This window comes from Apteryx mantelli, chromosome 3 (assembly GCF_036417845.1).
Source record: "Apteryx mantelli isolate bAptMan1 chromosome 3, bAptMan1.hap1, whole genome shotgun sequence".
In the NCBI taxonomy this organism is placed as follows: domain Eukaryota; kingdom Metazoa; phylum Chordata; class Aves; order Apterygiformes; family Apterygidae; genus Apteryx; species Apteryx mantelli.
The window spans coordinates 102,107,964-102,128,713 of record NC_089980.1 but is presented as its reverse complement, the minus strand read 5'-3'; the positions used below and the strand labels follow the sequence as shown (position 1 = coordinate 102,128,713).

General features: G+C 38.9%; 1 protein-coding gene across 3 annotated transcripts in view; it reads left to right on the top strand.

Annotated features, from left to right (window-relative positions):
* The first annotated feature begins 4,079 nt into the window (after positions 1 to 4,079).
* Positions 4,080 to 20,750, top strand: part of BCKDHB (branched chain keto acid dehydrogenase E1 subunit beta) — a 154,379-nt gene continuing 137,708 nt past the window's right edge. For all 3 annotated transcript variants that reach the window (XM_067294065.1, XM_067294066.1, XM_067294067.1), the window contains exons 1-3: positions 4,080 to 4,157; positions 6,435 to 6,512; positions 9,152 to 9,220. In XM_067294065.1, the coding sequence (XP_067150166.1) occupies positions 6,449 to 6,512; positions 9,152 to 9,220 (133 nt within the window). In that variant the 5' untranslated portion in view covers positions 4,080 to 4,157; positions 6,435 to 6,448. The remainder of the gene's footprint in view (positions 4,158 to 6,434; positions 6,513 to 9,151; positions 9,221 to 20,750) is intronic.

Here is a 20,750-nt window from a genome sequence, read left to right as displayed (position 1 = left end):
GCTACAATGAACCATTAAGCAGTGAGGAGAACATAGAGCAACAATATAGCATAACAGTCAGAATTTATAAGGTAACAGCAGTAAAACTACACTCAAAGCAATGCAACAGAAATCACCTGGAAGCCTCACCAGCTGGAGAGATGTAGTTTAAATAAAACAACACATGCTGGGAAACGTGACAAGCTCAGAAGGAGTCTAAGATTCAGCCACAAGCTACGTCCAAATTTTGAGAGATATTGGAATAGAATAATAGACATGGGGCCATATGCTCACAATTAGGTCCATGTCAATCAGAAGTAGCTCCATGGACTTCAAAGGAGTTACATCTGATTAATGCTGGCACAAAGAAGCGCATAATCTAGTCCCTATCAGTAGGGTCTGCAGTCATTATCAGTCTTTCAGATACTCATTAATTGCTCTCCGTGATTATTCAGAAATAATAGTAATGACTCCCAGAGTTTTTAAATGGTTGTCAACAACACTAAGGATGCACACAATGACTAATACACACAGATGGGGAATGTAGCTGATTTCAGCTCTTAAAATCTAGTGTGTAAATTTAACAGAAGTGTCCCTAAGTGAGTGAATGACTTCCAAATGAGAAAGCTGTCTTCAAAATGTAATTGAAGTTGCTGGAATATCATAACATATCAGGATGTGGGTATAATTATTACCCTATCACAGCTGGAAAGACATGAATGTTTGGACTCCTCTCCTTGAAAACATTGGTCAATCAAAGTACATTTGGACAAACCTCTTTGATTACCCATTTCCATTTTTAGTCCCAATGCAACTTCCTAAGGCCAGGTGGACAAAATATCTTTTGTACTCAAAAGGTATTAATAATTTAGGTGGCAAACCTCACCTCTAGACACTTTTTTCTCTTTCATCTAGCTCTGAACGGCACAGCAGGTCTCACTGCAGGCGAGTATTTCTTTTTTCCCTCCTTTCACCAAAAATGTCATAATTCCCACTGTAAGATGCTGGGCTGCATAACCATTCTTTTCCCCTTCAATACCATATACCACCAGATGTAGGAAGCAATAGTTACTGACCAAAAATAGTAAGGAGTATTCCTTATCTGCCTGTGTTGAAAACTGAAGCATCTCCTGGAATATCTGACCAAGATTATTGCTACATTTATAAATTATACATCATGTGAAACATTAATTGTACATAAACCTTGAAGATTTCATAGTTTAGAATTTGAGTTTAACTACTCACAGGTCCAACAATTAATGTGTTAATGATAGTCAACAGATTTACAGGTAGAGAGTTTATCTATACTGTCTGTTCTCTATTTGTCAGTCTTGCAGATCTGGCCACAATGGTGTGTAAATATAGTTAAATTCCTTCTACTAGAATACCCTGCTCACTGAAAGAAATACAGGCAATTATTTGTAAAAATAAACAAGGATATTTGTTATCTGTTGTCCTTTCTTTTGTTATTAGCCATACAAATAAATGGTTATTTATCATTTGGTGGTTATAATATTTGGAATGTACTAAGCTTTTCAAATATTTAAGTAGATGATTAGTGAGAGTTTTGCCTCCCAATACAGTGGCGAGTAGGCCCCAAATCTGACATTTATTCCTCTTTTATTGGAGAGATATTTTCTATTGTTTATTAAAATGCTCATCAAGATTTCTTAGATCTTCATCAGTATTATCCCTCCATGGGATATACTGGGATATCGTGTAAGAACTTATTTGACCCCCTGAACTTCAGCACTTTGTCAGTGGTCTCCAAGGATAAAGGGCATGTTAAAGAGCTGATCTCCTCAGTTAGGAATAAGATTAACCTATTACCTGTTATAAATCCCAACAATTAAGAAATTCAAAATAAAGAAATATTTTTTTTACACAATGCATAATGAAACAATAGTCTGCAATAGCATAGTCCTGAAACCATTAACAGCAATATTCAGTAAGAGGTTGTAACTTAGAAAAAAAGAATATCTAAACATAATAGTGACATATATTTTAGATCAGATATTAAATCTCATACTTTAGTGTTTAAAATTAAGCCCTATTCAGGAGGAGTTACACAAAACCCCCTCTCACTGGAAAGAGATTATGCCACATTTACATCATTCTAGTTTCTACTCTTTTTCTCTGATGCAAAGTTTTGGAGTTGGAGCAAACTAAAAATGCAACCCATCATGATAATTCCTATGTTATGGAAACTATTAGGCTCGTCGGTCTCCATAACAGGGTCCGACCCTAGGTTCCTGCTGAGGCAGAAGTTCGAAGTCGGATTGGAGAGAAATAAAATTTAATGATACACGTGTGGTAATTACAGCTCGAGCTGGGTGCCTCCAAAGAGGGACCCTGAACAAAGAAATCCCTGGGCAATTACACCCTTACAATCTAACTTCCCCACCCCTTAAGCGATAGTTTGGACCAACAGTAATAGTTAGGTCTGGGGTCTTCCCCTTCTTCACTGGTCCCCTTCATTGTCTCTAGGCAGGCTGCTTCTTATCTTCAAGGTTGGCTACTCCTGCTGTCCGTGCAACTTCTTTATCTCTCCAGCTTGACCCAGCTCTGGGGCCCCCTTTTACTTATCTAAGTAAAAGTTCACAGCCTGAGGCCTAAGGCTTCAGCAAATTTAGCTACTAATGCTAAGCAAGTTATGCTAAGCAATTAATTCTAGACAGCTTCAGTCCAATATTCTCTAACATCCTATTTCCCTGCTTTAAAGAGCTGAGAGCCTAAGGGCAGGCAAAGTACATCCCTACAGGCAAATAGAGACATTTGGTAATGGGAAAATAACAACAGGCAATTTGTACCCAGGACAACTTGGGTAGAGAAAAGTAAATCTTAAAGATAATACTAATACAGACAAAGAAGGACAGCTCAAAGAGGCTTGTAGCATGTGTTGAAGGTTGCATGAAAGGGGTTGAGGGAGAAGCACATAAGTGGGCAAGATGTGAAGCATTGGTAGAAGGGAAACAATGGACATGGACATAACTGAAACATGGCAAGGCTGAATGTAGAAGAACAGAGCTGCAAAGACCTGTGAAACTGGTGTGAGAAGCCTAACCTGGCTGATGGAAACATTGGAGAGTGAACATAAAACCATCACTTTGGCAAGCAGAGAACATTAGTAAGATTAATTTATAATACTTGGCAAGGAAAATATGTGGCTATGAAAAACCATAAATACACTAATTTCAATTGTTAAAAACAGAATTTAATGAAAGTAAGACAAAGAGGCTTTGGAAAAAGAGGCAGACCTTGGAGAAGACAATGAATTAAAAATGAGCTAGATTCAGAGAGGCTGGAGACATGGCAGAGACGGGGGTGAAAGAGAGACATGATGAACAGATAATATTTGCAGGTGTCTCCATTCGTTCTTTTCCTCCTGCCTGGAAATCTTATGTGGTAAAATTTGTGGAGTTCAGATATTCATTCAGTGGTTTCTTGATGTCGGGATGGCAACATGAAAGTCCCAAGTAAAGAAAAGAAAAATGTTTAGGAGAGGTGAAGACTTTTGTTTCAGCCACGGCTGTGAGACAGCCAGGCAGCGAGGCGAGGCTCACTTTGGGGTTCCCTGAAGTGCCCAGGGGCCGGTAAACCGTTATTAGCTGTGCCAGCGGGGAGGGGGCCCCGTCTCGACCCAGCCACAGCGCCGCTCCGAGTGATGCTGCTGGACGCCCAGCGCCCTCACGTCCCGCTTCGCAGACCCCAACGGTCGCAGTGCCGGCCCTTACAACGTGCGCGCACCACACCCACCCCCAAGACCCCGGCCCCACCTCCCACCTCTCCCCGCCCCCGGCCACGCCCCCTCGCCGGGCACGGCCCCCCGCCCCTCGTCCCATCGCCGCACCGGGTCTGTTCCCCAACGGCTCCATTTTCGGCGCACGCGCAATAAACGCTTCATCCCCTCCCATCCCCACCCACAACAGCAGGGCTTCTGATTGGCCCGTCCTCCTCCCGCTGCTGGCCAATAAGAGGCCCGGGCTGGGTCCCCGCCTCTTTAGAACGCGCGGCGGCGCTGACAGCGGCGGCGATGGCGGCCGGGCTGGCGCTGCGCGGGGCGGTGGCGGCGCGCCGCCGGGGCGGGCTCTGGGGGCGGCTGCCCCCGCTGCCGGCCGCGCCCCGCCGGCCCGCGGCCCATTTCGCTTTCCAGCCGGACCCGGCGCCCAGCGCGTACGGTGAGAGCCGGGCCGGGGTCCACCCCGCGGGGGCCGGGCTCCCCCTCGCTCCGCTGCCGGCTCCGCGCCGCCTCCCCTGGGGTGGGCGTTTCCCGCCTCCGCGCCGGCGCCGTCCGGTGCCTGCGCCCGTTGAGCACGTTCTCCCCGGCCCGGGGCCCGAGGCCGCGGGGGCGGCAGGAACTTCCCGGGCGCGCGGTCACGTTCCCCGCCGCCTGGCTGGGCGCCTCCCTGCGCCTGGAGCAGCTCGGCGGCGAGTTTTCGGGCAGTCAGTGCGGTAGCGGCGGGCCTGCGCGGGCCCCTTTCTCTCCCTGCCCTAGCGGGGCCTGTCCCGGTGGCCCTTCGAAATCCTGCAGTGGCGCAGGGTTTGGCAGTAACTTACTCAGCGCCTTGCACTTGCCTCTCCTTATCACACCCTTAAACCACGAGCCTGGTAGTAGGCCTATGATTAATAAAAGCTGCTGTCTTGTAAAGGTCTGAGATATCTGTGTTCAGTCTGAATCTGGTTGAGTTGGAAATGAGTGAGGATGAAATTTAGTATTTTGACTTTATTTCTAAGACATCTTGGTGAAAGTGACTAGTGATGAGTGCTTCTGGAAGAAGCTGCCTTTCTACAGAATAGCTCTTTCTCTCATGTGAACCTCTGTCTTCTGGAAGAAAATTATTTAGTTCGATACCTTGGTGCTCTGACTTGGCAATGAAGTCAAAGATGGCTCTGAGCAATTTCCATTAGTCATTAAAATATAGGTTGATGGAAGTATAGGCATTCAGGATGTTGCAGAGTAAAGCCTGTGTGCTGCAGATCTCTGCTTGAGATTATAATGAAGAAGCCCTTGTGGGACAGGCCTGATTTTGTTGCTATTTATTAATAGAAAGTTAGTTCCCTTTGTTTTAAAATATGCTTTGAAATTTTGTGAAAAATAGTGAAAGTAAAATACAGTAAAGCCCGTATTGATCTTGATACTGTTAAGACATTGCACCTCCAACTCCACATTTCAAATCCAAAGGGTGCAATTAGTTTCTCTTTTCCTGCAGGGACTGATACAGGAGCCTCTCTGTTATAAGTGAGGGCAGCAGGTCAGAACAGTCAGTATTAAGAGTTTCTGGCAGTTGCTGGAGTGACAGGTGTTTATGCATATCAAATATTGGAAGGATTGTATCTTGTTAAAAGGATAACCTAAATACTTATGTGGATGGTTGGGGAAAGAGAGCCAATGGCTGTTCTGCTTCCCCTCCATTGAATTCGTAAATATTGATTTTTTTGTAGCTTTCATATAATTTAAACAGTTCATATAACAGTTCCATTTGTAGCATCCTCATCTTAAAAGGTCATGAAAAGTTTAACAAGTGAAGCTTCTGAGCGCTGGAATTCAGCTACCCAGCTCTGGCATGGCATGACACAGGTCTTTAACAAAACATGCTAACGTTAATTAACTGTTTAAGAGAGAGGGAAGCTGAATGTTTGTTGAGAGATGCTCTAGCTACTGGAAAGAGAATGTTGTTCTTCTGTCAGGTTTCCAAATCCTGCTCTCACATTTGTCTAGGATTTTCACCTGAATAAATACTTTTTTTGATAAGCTATGTAGGCTAGTAGGTAATATTCTCTTAGGCTGTGCTCTCAGTCATGATCTGAACACAGTTTTTGTCAGTTAAATAATTGCTACCAAATTTCAGCCAGGTAATTTCTATTTGATCAGGTTCTTATAAAGCATTATTTTATTTGCTTGCAGAATCAGAGTTGGTCACAGCAGCGGTGACAGAGCTATTGCTTTCTCCAGTCTTTGATTTTTAGGCCCATTTTTTTGTCCTTGCAGCATTGGAAGTGAAGAAGGGGACATAGGTAGTCTTTTTTGTTTTTGAAGGTTTTCTTTCGATCCTTACTGCAGCAGACTTTAATATAGCAGTCTAGTGCATTTACTTTACCCTTTGTAAGTATAGCTGTTCAGCATTCACGGTGTTTGCTTGTTATTTGGAATGTGGGTTTGATACTTCTGCCACATTCAAACTGCAGTTCAGAGAGCAGGCTACATTTGCTGTAGCCATGAGCATAGTTTTTGAAAAAAGTCTGAATGTTGTACAGCACAATTGTAGTCCTTGAAATTGCAAAATATATTGTGCTCCATCCCATAACTTAAAGTTACCAAGCAAATGAGTTGTTGAGTTACTCTTAACAGTGGGCTAGCTGCTAGCTAAGTTTTTAGTAATGTTTTGCTCCAGTGTTTTCTGATATATTTTGAGTTTTGAAATGAATTGAAAAGCTAAATAATCCCTTTCATGCAGGGCAAACTCAGAAGATGAATCTCTTCCAGTCAATAACAAGTGCCTTGGATAACGCTTTAGCCAAAGATCCAACTGCAGGTATACTACAATTGTTATGCATCTTGCTGTGGATAAATGGTGTTCTATTTTGCCTATTTGTGTACAATATTACAAGCATTTGCTGTAGCCATTTAAACTTTTCAGTATTATTTCTATACTTTTATTGAGTTTCAAAGAAAAAATGTTTTATTAGGATTAAAAATGTATAGATTAAGTATTAACAAATTATTAATGGATTATGTGATCTAAGCTGTAATTACCTCCTATGGCAACGGAGTGTATTTCACTTGTAAGTTGGGACAGAAACATAGGTTTCTTAACATACTTCTGGGTATTGTTGATGTGAACTGTACTTACGGGCAGCCTGGATCCGGACAGGTAATTTTTTTACCTTTTGTTTTGTAAATCCTCATTTTGAGTCCTTCAAATCTTCATGCTTAAAGAAGTTTTTTTTAGAGACTCCCTCTACCCATTCTCCCTCCCCTTCCTTCCCTGCCCTCCAAAATTCCTTTCTAGCTTTCCTGATTTCTGTTCATCGCTGCACATATGCAATGTAAAATGTTCTGGTCTCTTGCAGTCTGGATAATGTATAACTCTGAAGTAGCTAGTCAAAAATGAAATGTAGCATTGTAGTTTGATTACACAGACTTATTCTAACCTCTTTCTTTTTCACAAAACTGTTTTATTTTACTCTTTATTCTTATGCATAACAAGAGGTCTGTTGCTTCTGCTGTAGTAAGAAAAGGTGTGATGATGCTAAATACCCGAAAGATATATTTAATGCCATGAACACAGCTGCAAATGCTGTATGATCTTGTTGTGTAATTCTGTTTTTTTTTTCTTTTTAGCACAACTCTTTTGGTACTGCTTAAATGACTGCTAAATTTGATGTCTCACTAATTGTCTAATCTGTTAGGACAAATTTGATGTTGTGTATCCAGTTCTATGCCTGTATGTATTCCATCTCAAGCTATAGAGCTGCGCTATAATCGACTTTACTAAAATAGACTTAAGCAACTAAAGGTGAAGTGGAGCCAAGAAGAGATTCTAGTACCGTTTCTGTAAAATCAGCTATATGAAAGTAAGCAGAATATTAGTCCAGTGGGAACCTAAAGTCATGTCATCTTCAGCATTTTAGGTGATTTAGGTTCCAGTCTTGGTCCTTAGCTTTGCAGGGCTGGATCTGTGCAAAGTACTTTGCAAGATGGTGTTAAGAGTTCTGAAGTCTAGATTTGTGAATATGAGCCTACCTACTGAATTCATTAGTACTTTTTGTAACAGAAAGCATGTCCTTCATATGTTTTTAGTCATATGGGAATTGAGCAACTCTTGTTTAAATAATGGAAAACCTCATACTTGTGTTGATGAGGATTTTAGAATCAGTCCAGGAAAATATATTCAGTGGCCGAAAAGAATGAGTAAGTCCATGGAAGTTTGCTGATGGCAGCATGAAAGGGGGTGTTTTTTTATGCCAGCTGGCTCAGAAGTAACTAGCCATATGGTAATGGAAAGGCCTTACAAAGATTTTAAGTATCAAAAAATGCAAACAAATTAATGATGAAAATGAATTAGTAGGGCAGTGATCTGGAAAGGTACTCCAATCATAAACGTCATGACAGTATTGGCTTTACATCATTATATAAGTTATTTTTGTTTAAGCAGTATCATAAATCTTATTATCAGAAGTGAGTTAACCCCTTTTAGTGCTTCCTATTAGAGATGTATTTTTCTTTAAAAAAAAAAAAAAGTTTGTATGCAAGGGAAATAACTCGATTTCATGTCCTTTGCACTATGAAGAGTATTGAGGAATTTGAGAATTATCAGAACTGACCCAGTTCATGAGAGTTGTTATTGGTGATACTGCTAACATTTATATGCTTCAAAATATTGAAATGGGCAATATTTATATAATTAAATAATAAAACTTTTTAAAAAGTTAAACATCGACATTCCATATATTCAGAGAAAAAAGAGAACAGATTAGTTGATATGAAGCTAAATTTTAAGAACAATTACTTTAAGTGATAAGACTTTAATTGGTAGATGATCTATATTATAAAGATGATAGTGTTGTTGTCCAGTTGTCCTGGTTATTAGGTTGCCGTCTTTTCTGTAGAGGAAGTCACTCAGAGTTTCTTTGAGGTCGCTCTTGGGGAATTTGGCAGGTAAATTTAGAGAAAGTTTGAAATTTTCAGGCTGGATTAATATTTTTGAAGAATATTTCAATGTTATATTTTTTCAAAGGACTAGATTCACTGAAATTTGGGGATGAAGAGTGCAAATGCTTACCAGAGTAGAACATATAGATAGCATCAATGACTCTTCAGTAACTGAATATAATTGTTTCTTAAATTGCTTTTAGTAGAAGTTGTGGTGATACAGAGTATTTCAGAAAAATAAATAGGTGGTTTAATGAAGCCATGGCTAAATTAATTTTGTTTTGAGACATGGTTGTGTTGCTGTATTGATTCCTTATTAAGTTTGGTTCTCCTTTTGTTATAGTTAGGTTGTGCACTGGAAGCACTCAGAGATCTAGATAAACCTAGAAGTCAAATGAATAATGTAGGTGCTACTTGCGTTTACTGTGTCTAGTATGTATAAAAACCTTTGAAACATCTTGATTAAAAGTAAGTTGCATTGGGGTTACCTTAGCCCTCTCTACTCTTCTTGTTTTTCAGTAATATTTGGTGAAGATGTAGCCTTTGGAGGAGTCTTCAGGTGTACAGTTGGTTTGCGAGACAAATATGGTAAGTTAGCTTTTTAATTGAACATTATTTTCCTATAAGAATCTTTCCTCTTTTTTTTGCCCCATATGGTTTGTGGGAGAAGAATCTGTGGAAGAGAAATCTTGTAAATGGGCTTTTGTTTTCCTTTCTGTCCTTGAAAATGGAAAATGTTTTGATTATCTGTTATTGTTTATGTAAGTTTTCAAAGTTATTGAATTTGCTGACATCATTACTTAAGTCTTTTCTATTTCTTCAACTATCAGTATAACTTCAGTTTTTCACGTGTAATTGGACCAGATGCTTATCAGTGTGTGCCTATTTAATTATTCTCATCAAATTTAAGCCTCTTAACAACAATACAAGGAGATGCTTTTTGGTTCTGTCTGTCAAGGGCTAGGAAAAATTACATTAAAATGAATTTTAATCTTTTAAGTATACCATTTTCTAACATGCCCTAGAAAAGCCAATGTGCTTCATCTAGAATGTTTACTTGTTTGAGGGACTTATGTAAAGGGATCCAGAAAAATGTTACGACCTTTGCCTCAAAGTAATCTTAATAATAGAAGTAGTGTTTTTTTTATCTCTCCATTAGATTAAAAAAAAAGATTTGCAAAAGTACATGAAAAATGGGATAGTACTTAATCATCTCAGATAGTTGAGGTGAGCTCAGTGGAAGAGAAAAAGTAAAAACTTGCTGGTGCGTTTGATAGTTTCTTGCATGGTCCATGATTTCAATTCATCCTTATATTGTGTCTGATTTAGAAGAAGTTTGGTTTCATTGGTTTTGGTGGACAGCCTCCTGTAGCTGAGAATCAAGGTTTTTAAGAAAGGTGGTGGGAAGGAGAAGCTCTGTTGATGCAACAACATGCAATCTGAAAGAAAATGGAAGTGTATTCATGGTTTTTGATGGATAGAGTCTAACCACCTAGTCAATGATGTCTGACAAATCTGGAAGATTTTTTGAGTTTTTTGAGATCACTGTTCTTACAATTAACGTTTCTCCTTTGGCTATCCCCTTGTGGCTTCTTGAACTACTGATTTTGTTGCAGGAAATACTGTTATTGGAATATTAAAAAAAAAAAAAGTTTCATGTATTACATGCTTGCTAATACATAGCAGTTGGCAAGGTCTTGGAAACTGGTGGTGGATACACTAACCTGGTGGTTTTTAGTCTGGTATTTGCTATCTCTCCCCCTAGAAGAAAAAGAAGAAAAAGTATGGAAGAAAAAGGTTATGAAATGTTAGGTGACAGCAGCTTGGTTTCTTCAGGGCATGAAAGGGACTGGGAGCACTTGCAGCTGCTAATTAGATGTATTTCAGTACTTTCATCTGGAGGAGGTGAATTACTGCCACCTGAGAGGTCACAAGGAAACAGGGGACCAAAAAATAGAAGGAAGATGACTATGCTTTTAAGAAGTTTTAGAAACATAACCTTATTTTATGTTCTTGTTTCTCTGGCTCAATTGTTATGAGGATGTTTTCTCCCTCTGTGGCTTACACATTAATATTAAAATAGTTTGGATAAGCTACAGGACTTTTACTAGTAGTGATCTTGTTAGTTTTGCGTGTTAGAGTTGAGTTAGGCTTCTTGACTTTGGAGTAGTATATTAACTCTGTTTATTAGACTTTGTCAAAATGAGGTCTCTGAGACAGCAGTTGGTTGCTTTGAAAACGAGCAACAGAAGACTTCATTTGGGAAATAAGCAAAAGGAGCATCATAAGCAACTTTTCTGCATCTTAGTGAACATTTCCAGTTTAAAAGAAAAAAAGAACAAACTTTATGTGTATTTTTTCTTTGAGCATATTTTGTTGTGTTTTTTTTTGATGCAAGAAAGTCTTATACTATTGGAACGAAGGAAATACATTATTTCGTTCTTGTAATAGCATTTTGTTGCAGTTGTATTCAAAAGTGCCAGTACTGTTCAAAGATTTGATGGCTGCTGCCCCAGAGAGCTTTAAGACAGGTACTGTTGCGGGAGCACAAAGAAATATTTAAACTGTATTTGTCAATATGATAAGCAACAGTCATAGCACATCAGCAGCATAGCTAGAATCAGATTTTGTGGTAAACAGCAAAGATTTTTAGTTAGGGTTTTTTAAGGATAATAAGATGTGACTTTGAGAATATTTGAAAAGAACTCCTTTAAAGCATGAGAGAGAACAGGAGAAATGGTCAAAGTACTTATGTGAAAACTCAACAAGGGCCAATGAAAGGTAGTATTGCAGTTTGATCGGAAATGCTGCTGACCTCTTGGTAGTGAATGAGATGATAGATTTGATGAGGAAAAAATAAGGAGGGCTTATGTTTCATGTTACTGAAAAACAAAATAGATGTATACATAAACTTCTGGTGGGATCAAACTGACAGGGTATGAAAACTATCTCTTCACATTCATTTAGAGCATTGCAAAGATTGTATTTGCCAGAGAAAGTGTTGTGTTGGCTGGAAGAGAAAAAGAAATTTGAAAATTGTTTGCTGTGTTCCTACTTAAAACAAAGTTTGTCCTACAGATCTGTTATAGAAAGGCTTTCCCAAGATTTGTGTTTGTCTTGCAAATTCTAAGGTTTAGGTCTAGGTGAGAATTGAAATGGTGTCGATAGTGATTGAGAGAGAAGGCATGACAGGCAGAGTAATTAAGAGAAGAGTTCTTTTATAATTATGCTGCTGGTGAGGTGCCCATAAGGAAATGGTGGCAATATCTGAAATACAAGTTGGGAAGAGAAGTCTAAATTTAAAAGGTGGATCTAGGATTCATCCACATAATGATAGTTAAATTTTTTTTTAGACAGCTGAGGTGACAAGGTGATTTTTGGCTTCTTTCTTCTCTAACAATGAAATCAGTCCCAAATTTCAAGAGGAGCATGGCTGGTTGTCAAAGGTGGCTTAGAGATAAAGTAAGTTGAGAATGCAGTGCTTGTTTTATGCAAAGAATAGAGTCTGTACAAGAAGGAAGGAATTCCAGACAGAATTGATGAACGAGGAGCCCCATGGATCTTACAGAATCACAGAATGGTTGAGGTTGGAAGGGACCTCCGGAGATCATCTAGTCCAACCCCCCTGCTCAAGCAGGGTCACCTAGAGCACGTTGCACAGGATCACGTCCAGGCGGGTTTTGAATATCTCCAGAGAAGGAGACTCCACAATCTCTCTGGGCAACCTGGTCCAGTGCTCTGTCACCCTCACAGTGAAGAAGTTTTTCCTCATGTTCAGATGGAAGTGTCTGTGTTGCAGTTTGTGCCTGTTGCCTCGCATCCTGTCGCTGGGCACCACTGAAAAGAGTCTGGTCCCATCCTCTCGACACCCTCCCTTCAGATACTTGTACACATTGATAAGATCTCCTCTCGGTCTTCTCTTCTCCAAGCTAAACAGGCCCAGCTCTCTCAGTCTTTCCTCATAAGAGAGATGTTCCACTCCCCAAATAATCTTTGTGGCCCTTCGCTGGACTTGCTCCAGTAGTGTCACATCCCTCTTGTACTGGGGAGCCCAGAACTGGACGCAGTACTGCAGATGTGGCCTCACCAGGGCTGAGTAGTAGGGCTTACCTCTATAACGAAGATTATGTACTGACTCTTTTTTTCTCCATCCCCCATCTCCATTTACCATCAGCATAGTAATAAGAGATACAAGTGGTATAATATGAGGTCGCTGCTGTGTGTTGATGAAAACGTGAAGGAATCGATGTTTTTCTCTGCTGGAAGAGGTTATTTTCAGTTTTGTAGGTAATCAAAATCACTAGGTGGCAGTCTATGCCTATCAAATACTTATTCAGAGGCAAATTGATGCTTCCTTTGTAAGCACTTACAGAGGTTAAGGTCTAAACATCAGCTAATATTATATTATGAAGAATTTAGTATATTAATACTCAATAGTAGTACAACACAGATGGTAGTTGCTATCCAGATTGTTACTGAAGATTTTCCAGAGAGGTAGGGAAGAGAAAAATTTTGCTTTTAGAATAAATCTATCATTAAAACTTAATCATTTTGCCAGAAAAGCTGTTTAAACTCTGAGGTAGCCAATCCTTAAGAAGAATATAGGATGTAGAGTAATGCTATAATAAAAACACAGCTGAAGGCCTAAAAAGTAAAATTCCAGCAGATTTATAAAGAAATAAATTCTAATTTTTGATCAGATGAACTTTTGACATGGTAGGAGGAATTTTATCTGAAGTAGTTTAATTGAGGAATCTTATGTAATCAAATCAGTATTTTGAAGCTTCTTTTCCACAGTAGCTGTAACTTTGGATTCTATATTTGGTCCTGTAGATGGTCTCTCAATATCTGAAATAGGCTGATTCTGGCTTTCCAGCATCCCTTTGCAACTGATCATTCTTCTATTAGTGTATTTTGCCTGAACTGAATGCTTAGAAAGGTGTTGCTGTATAATCCTCCTTTCTGAAAATGTGTGAACTCCTGAAATTTTTGTGTGGAGAGTTAGTTTTGGGTAAGGGAAGAGAAGTAATACTCTTGAACAGTTCCCTCCCTCCCCTCCCTCAGGTCTTGCACACTGGATGGCGTATTCTTGCTTTATTTCTTGTCCCTTCCCCAAATGCGTATCCATCCCCCTGTCCCCAATTTTTAATTGTCAGTATTTTGCAGGGCTTGTGTACTCTAACCTGTGGAATTTTGTTACTGAAAAGGTAGGGAATGTTTGCTGTTCCATATTTCCGCTGTCTGGAGATGTTTCTTCTCTAGAGCAAAGATACAAAACACATGATTCCTAGTCTATTTGCTTGCCTGCTCTGTGTTTGTAGTCTAGGTAATGTGCACAAATACATTTTTTTTAAAAAGGAAAGTACATAATTTTGGTCTTTTGAAGAAAATACTATCAGAATAAAATAGCCATACATTTGTCTTTAAGTCTGCAGGTGAATTTGAAACAATGATCCTGAAGTGCCTTGTTGCTCTGTCTGGAGTGTGAAATAAAATGGCAGCATGTAAAGATCAGTATCTCTTGTATTTTTGGCATGTGGAATGGATAAAGAAAAAACAGATCAGAGTTAGGGATAAGGTGACAGCAGGTAAAGAAATGGGAGGAAAAAACAGAATAAGGTAACAAGGAAGAAAGAAGTGGGCAGAAGACTGGGAAATGAGAATAGCAGAAATAGTGGTTGACAAGGAAGGCTACTCATAAGAAGGTAAGAGCAGTCTTTTGGGGCAACTCCAAAGATCTTTCTAGCCTACTGTGGCCAAAAATGGAGACTTTGGGAAGAATATAAAACAAGGCAAGCATATTTCTCTTGAGTATTCTCTCTGCTTTCCTCCCAACGTTTATAGCTTGAGGTCTTCCTGATCCAGAATTGCCTTCTGTTTAGTAATCCACCTCACTAGAGATTTGTCTTTAATACTTGTTTGGTCTCTGCTGGAAGGGAGAGTCTGATGTGTACTTACTGCCCCTCCAAAAGTCTAGCTAGGTTGAGACTGTCAGGAGCCTTCTGACTCTCTGAAATCATCAAAGACTGCTATCCTGAGAACTCAATAGAACATCAGTCCTTGCTCGGAACTCTAAGAATCTGACAGAAATGAGATTGGCTTGTCAGATCTTTCTGCATAACAATGTTTTGGGGAGACTGAACATTTTTGGTCCAGGTCTAGACACTTTTACAGATTTTGGGCTGAGATTTGCATAGATAATAGAAACCAAACCCAAATTCAAATTAAAATCTATTTATCATCTAATAAGGGAAGCTTTAGTCTAAATATCATAAAAAATGGTCTGGTATAAACGAGTAGTTCAGGCTTCCTCTAGGGTCCATACCAACTGATAGCAGGAAATTCGTGCTAACTGTAGCGCGACTGGCTGAGTTGCTCTTTCATAGCATCTCTTCCTACTTGCTAGCAAAGGAGTCTAGGTGACCACTTATATTAGATACCTATTTTTTGGATGGTTGATTAGAGTACCATCTAAGTTTTCAACCAATGGCAAGCTACTATAAATCATCTTTAATGTGAAAGTGTAGTGTAGATGACTTTATTCAAGAATTTCCTAATGAAAAGTAAAATGTGGTTTTAGTTCACTTGAAACTATTTGGAAATATGGGTTGAATGTGAGTACTCTGAATGGGAATTTTTATTTGAAGGATCTTCTCCGTTTCTGGAGGATGTCATTGTAGTGTCCCCCATCAGAAATGAGTGCTTTCTCAGGGCAGAGGAGGCTTGGACTTGGTTCTATCCCTTTCTGAAGGAATTCTGAACTACCTTCCAGAAGAGTTGCCTGGGCTATCAAAACCAGTCTCTCCAGAGAAGCAGCAGAAGTGGTTTTGTCAGCAATTGTTTTTCTGAAATGTTTTGGAATGAGTTTCATTTTTGCTCTTGTGATTCATTTGTCACAGTTTGGGATCCTTTGTGCTAAAACAGGGCAAACAGGAGGAACACGGATTTTCTCCCTTCTGGATAAATATCCTATCACCCAGTGGAGAGGTTGGAGGGGCTTTCACTCATGGATTTTTTTTCTTCTTTTTTTCTTTTGGCTGTTCTGGTTAATAAACCTTTGTTCTCACTGTCCTTCTCTTTTTGTTTGTCCATGTTTACAGAGGTGTAACACCCAAAACTTAACATGGTGCTCCATGTGAGGCCGATCAGAACAAAATAGTTTTCATAAGGTTTCTATGCATCTTTCCTATATGTTCTGGAGTGATGTTTTCTGCCTTTGTCAGCAGTGTGTTGTTAACTGTCACTTAGTCTGTGGCATGCTTTAGTCCCTAAGTCTTTTCTACTTTACTGCTGTGTAGGCAGTAATTACCTCTTTTCCAGATGGGCATTTGATAAAATGAAGCTCAGTAAGAACAACTGCGTGTCTCTCGTATATGTATGATAGAACAAAATCAATTTCAGATCATTTCCTTTAAGATAGTTCTGAATTATGTACGTGGCTAGAGACATACTCTTGCATGCAGTCAGTAGTAGATGAGAAATAAGCAGCTTCAATATTTTTCATCTTCACTCTTTTTCCATAGCTAAAATGAAACTTCCTCCTTGGAGTAGAAAGGGTGCAATAAGTACACACATGTAAGTTCAAGTTTAATTCTTTACTTACCCTACTGTATTCAAGTATATGGGCTTGTTTTTATAAATAATCCTCTTTTTATTCTGATGCAGCCATGAGCACAGATAAAGTTGGTAGGATTTTTTTCTTCCAAAACAGTTTAAAAAAAAGTGTGAATTGGATGGGAAAAAGATCATAAAAGGTAATTAGCATCTGTTCAATCTATCCAGAATATTTTCTTGCAAATTGGAAAATGACAGAAGAAAAAGAATCAAGAGAAATAACATTTGTATTGAATCCCATCGATGCAGGGGGAGTTGCATCAAATATTTTCCCTCTGGAAAATTTCAAACACATCAAAGCAAGTGACTTAAGTGCATATGAAACCACAGTTATAGCAGGAAAATAACATCCTTATGTCAGGACAACTTAGCCACATCACTTGCAATCAGCTGGATACTTGAAAAATGATTTTATTTATCACTTCCATATTTGTTTTCCTCTATTTTTTGGTCTGCCTTACAAAATTAGATCTCTGTGAAGCGCAGGAGTACATTTTGGGACAAATAACTGGCATAGGCTATTCTTACCCTTCAGTGGTGGAGATTCCATAACCTCCTTACACACACTGTCCCTGTACTGGATTATTCTTATGGTTTGAAGCTTTTTCTGAGTGATTGGCCTTCTCTGAACTCTAACTGGTTGCTGTAATTCAGGAATGTTGACAATCTAAAACTGGATGCTGTGCTCTAGCTGGGTCTTACTGACTAAAATGTGATTGCTTACAGGCTTGCTGTCGATATATCTCATGATAATGCTAGCTTGTCTTGCAGCGGTAATGCTTATTTCCAATGTTTGACCCGCTATAATCCATACATGTTATTCTGCAGAGCTTGTGTCTGTGGTGTGTGTTTCAGGGGACACTTCATTCTCAGTAAATGAATCTTTTTTTTTTGTAGTCAAGTAAAAGAATTTATTTATCTGGCTAGGAGATGGCTGTACCTAGTGATGCCCAAGAGACATCAGGATTTCTTTTGTGGTAGTCATTCCTTGAGAAGAAAATTGTTTACTTAAGCAAAATGTTTGTAATGAGATTATGAGCTGCAGAAAACTGCTGGAGACAAGTTTTGTATTCAGGTGAAATGCCTAGCGGGGAAAATGTGGATGAGAAGACAGGGTTGGCCCCAGGTTGTTATGGTATTTGGTGAAGTCAACATCCAAAACAAGTTTCTTGGTGAGGGATTGGCTATGCTTATAAAAGTTGCTTAATGTCTTGACAGCTTTTGGTAGGATGAAATAGTGGGAACCTTTTGAAGCTAATCTAATAGAGGAAGATATAACATGGCTTTTTCAAAATTTCTAAATGTTACCTCCAAAAATCCATAAAATACTTCAAGTGTTTATATTGTAAAAATCTTGTTGTTTGTGAGTTCAGGCAACTGGTGATTGTAGAGACTCATAGCATGCTACTGCCAAGGGAGTAGAGATATGTTAATGGAGGTTCTGGGTCTATTATTATAGTGCCAAGCATTCCAGTTTAAGGTCAAGAAAAAGTTGAATGTGATTTGAATAGGCTGGTTGGGGTTTTGTAATACAGTGTGTTAACATGGGAAATATGCCTCCATGTTGTTCTATTGGCTGGATACTGCTTCAGCAGGTGGGAAGACACCCTGCGGGTTTCCTATGAGCTTTTTTTTATCAATAAACATGGAGTCTTTTGGATACTTTAAGAACACAGCAATAAGCTGTTATAATGATAAGAAAAGGGTCAACCTAAAGCAACACTAGAAATAAGTGATTAGAGGTTTATTCTGTAAACAGATGGATAGGTAGCAAATGCTGTCTCTTCTGGCTACAGTTCATTGCTTCAGAACCAGTTTGCAAGCTTATTGGAGAAGTACCTTACTACTTCTTGTATGTTGGTATTTGTCCTTATTAACCTATTCCATATGGTAGAACAAAATAGTGCACAATTTTAGGCTTGTTGGATTTAAGCTGAGGGTGGAAGATCTTATTCAGCATTAAAAATGACTAGTTGGTGTACATATATTCAGTAAAATGTAAGAATTCTGGAGTTTTGTTACCCTTGTCTGTGTGTAGATAGATTTAAGCAGAATAATGTTGCAGCTTTCTTGCCTGGTTCTTCCAGAGCCGTTTGGCAAGATCTGGATTTTGTTCTGATTTATATAAATGTCTTTTTTGAACTGTAACATCTGGAGAACGTGTTCCAGACTCATTACACAATAGTACATTTTGTTCATTTTCATGTTAAATCTTAAGAAAAGAATTGGCTATTCATGGCTAGAAAAAAATGTTATTTGAGAACTTAATAAAATGTAGTATGTCCTTTTACATTGTATGTATGGGGTATTGAAATAGATGTCTGATGTGTTAGAGCTATATGATTTATTTTTAACTTTGCTTTTGACTTTTTAGTAGTTCTGATGTTGTGCCTGATGTGAAAATAGATGCTTTATTTTTTGGGAGTTAGTAATTTTTATTATGTTTCTAATTGTATGTTGTATATTTTAACCTGTTTGAGGGAAAGATGAAGGATGTACTTGTTAATACAGAACCTGATTAGAAACATGTAGGTCGATGTTTTAGTACAGAGCCTAAGAAAGCTATTGTAACACATTTTTAAGATGTTTCAAGACACATCACTGGGCAAAAAAACATGCATTTCTGAGCTTCTTCAAAATGGAATTTTCTGTTTCAGAAAATAATTTCATTTAAAAATTAAAAATGATATTTTAGTAATATAATTTCAAGGAGGATAGAACTTAATATATTAAGGAAACAAGATGGAAGCTGTGAACATAACTAGTGCTTGCAATCCGTAGTAATACCGCATCCGCCAGCATAATTCATATGCCTTATTTTAGATGTCAGTCTGCCTTTACTATTCCTTAGGTGGAATGAATTGATTCTCACTTCCCCTGATTAGTCTTGCGATCGGTACACCCTGTTTCGTTTGTACTCATCAAGTAGGACTAAATTGGTTTGTCACTCTTTTTCCTGCATCTGAGAGAGGCTGGTGGTAAGAGTGTGGTAATTATCACCGCTTCAGTTTAAGAATGCACTGAGTTTGGAAGTAATTTCTTAGAAGCCTAGAAGGGACAGACTGTGTAAGGCCATCTCTAGAGTTCAGTCAGCAACAGCTATGCAACAGAAACACTTTGAGGAGCAAAAAAGTTTGGACCTTACTAACGATTTTAATTTAACTTGATTCAGTGCATGTTCCAGTAACCAGGCTAACATAACAAGTTGGTAATTTATTATAGAGAATCTTGTTTCTGCTGAATATGCAGAAATATATTAAATCCTCTTAATCTGACAAGGAATTTTCGCACTGGTATAGAAGTGCCAGGTATAGATCCATTTATAGATTTTTCCCCTTCCCCAGGCATGTACTCTGCATTATCGAGAGAGACAGGCATGATTACATGCGAGATGCTTAAGATTTTTCCCATCACTGCAAATTGTTAATGGGCAGTCAGCGCCTTGTTTCTGAGTATTTTTATAGCAGCCTTAGATCCTTGCTGCTGTCTTGCTGTGTTGAAAGTAGTTGCTTCACAATTTACAATTGATTCACCATGCTTTCAAATTTTTGGAAAGTATTTCTATACGACTGGTACTGACCAGTGTGGAAGAGGGTGCCTTGCATTTTTCATGGTTTTGAGTATTACTTGGTTTGTCATACAGGTGGTATACCCAGGCTATTATAGCAGAATTTTTATGAGCATGATTTAATAGTGAACGTTGGTAACTAATGCATTTTCTTGCTGGATATCTTGTTGTGCAGTGCAATGCAATGTTGCAGGTAGTCTGAAAATGCATGGAACTGACTCATCAAAGCCTCTTAAATAAAGTTGATATATTATTATCCCTGGGTTACACATATACAGATGTTTGGTAGATGTTAGTTTTAAAGCTTATTTTTAGAAGTGAGCACTTTGTAGTCTGGGATAGCTTGCAAGTCTGTAGTCCATTATGCTCTTCTGCAAGTGTGCTTCTTGTAGCAAAATTTTTTGGTGGGTGAGCAAGGAATGTTGTTAGTACTCTCTGGATGAACTTGCATGCCTCAGTGCAGTTTGGCATAGTGCTTGTTTTCTTTAGGCTGATAAAACTGGTTATATGAGCTAGATCTGAATGAATTCAATATGGAGTAGGTTACCTGCACAGTCAACAGTAAAAAGAAACTCTGGATAAGCAAATCTGCCACTTTGAGGTGAGTGGCTAGTCGAATATCTTTCGAAGAGTGTGGAGCCAGATTGGTACTATTCTATCAATGTCATAAAATGCTTCCGTCAGCAGGTACAGACAGAAAAAGTTTGAGCAGTCAGGATGTAATCCTGCTTGAGCTATTCATGAATCATTGAATAACGGGTTGGAAGAGACCTGTGAAGGTCATCTGATCTGAGTGTAGAGCCAGTTTAGGTTGCTTGTGGTCTTGTCCAGGTGAGTTTTGAATATGTCCAAGGATGGACCTTCTACAGCCTCTCTGGGCAGCCTGCTCCAGTGTTTGACTACTGTTCTGGTGAATTTTTTTTTAAACATATCTAA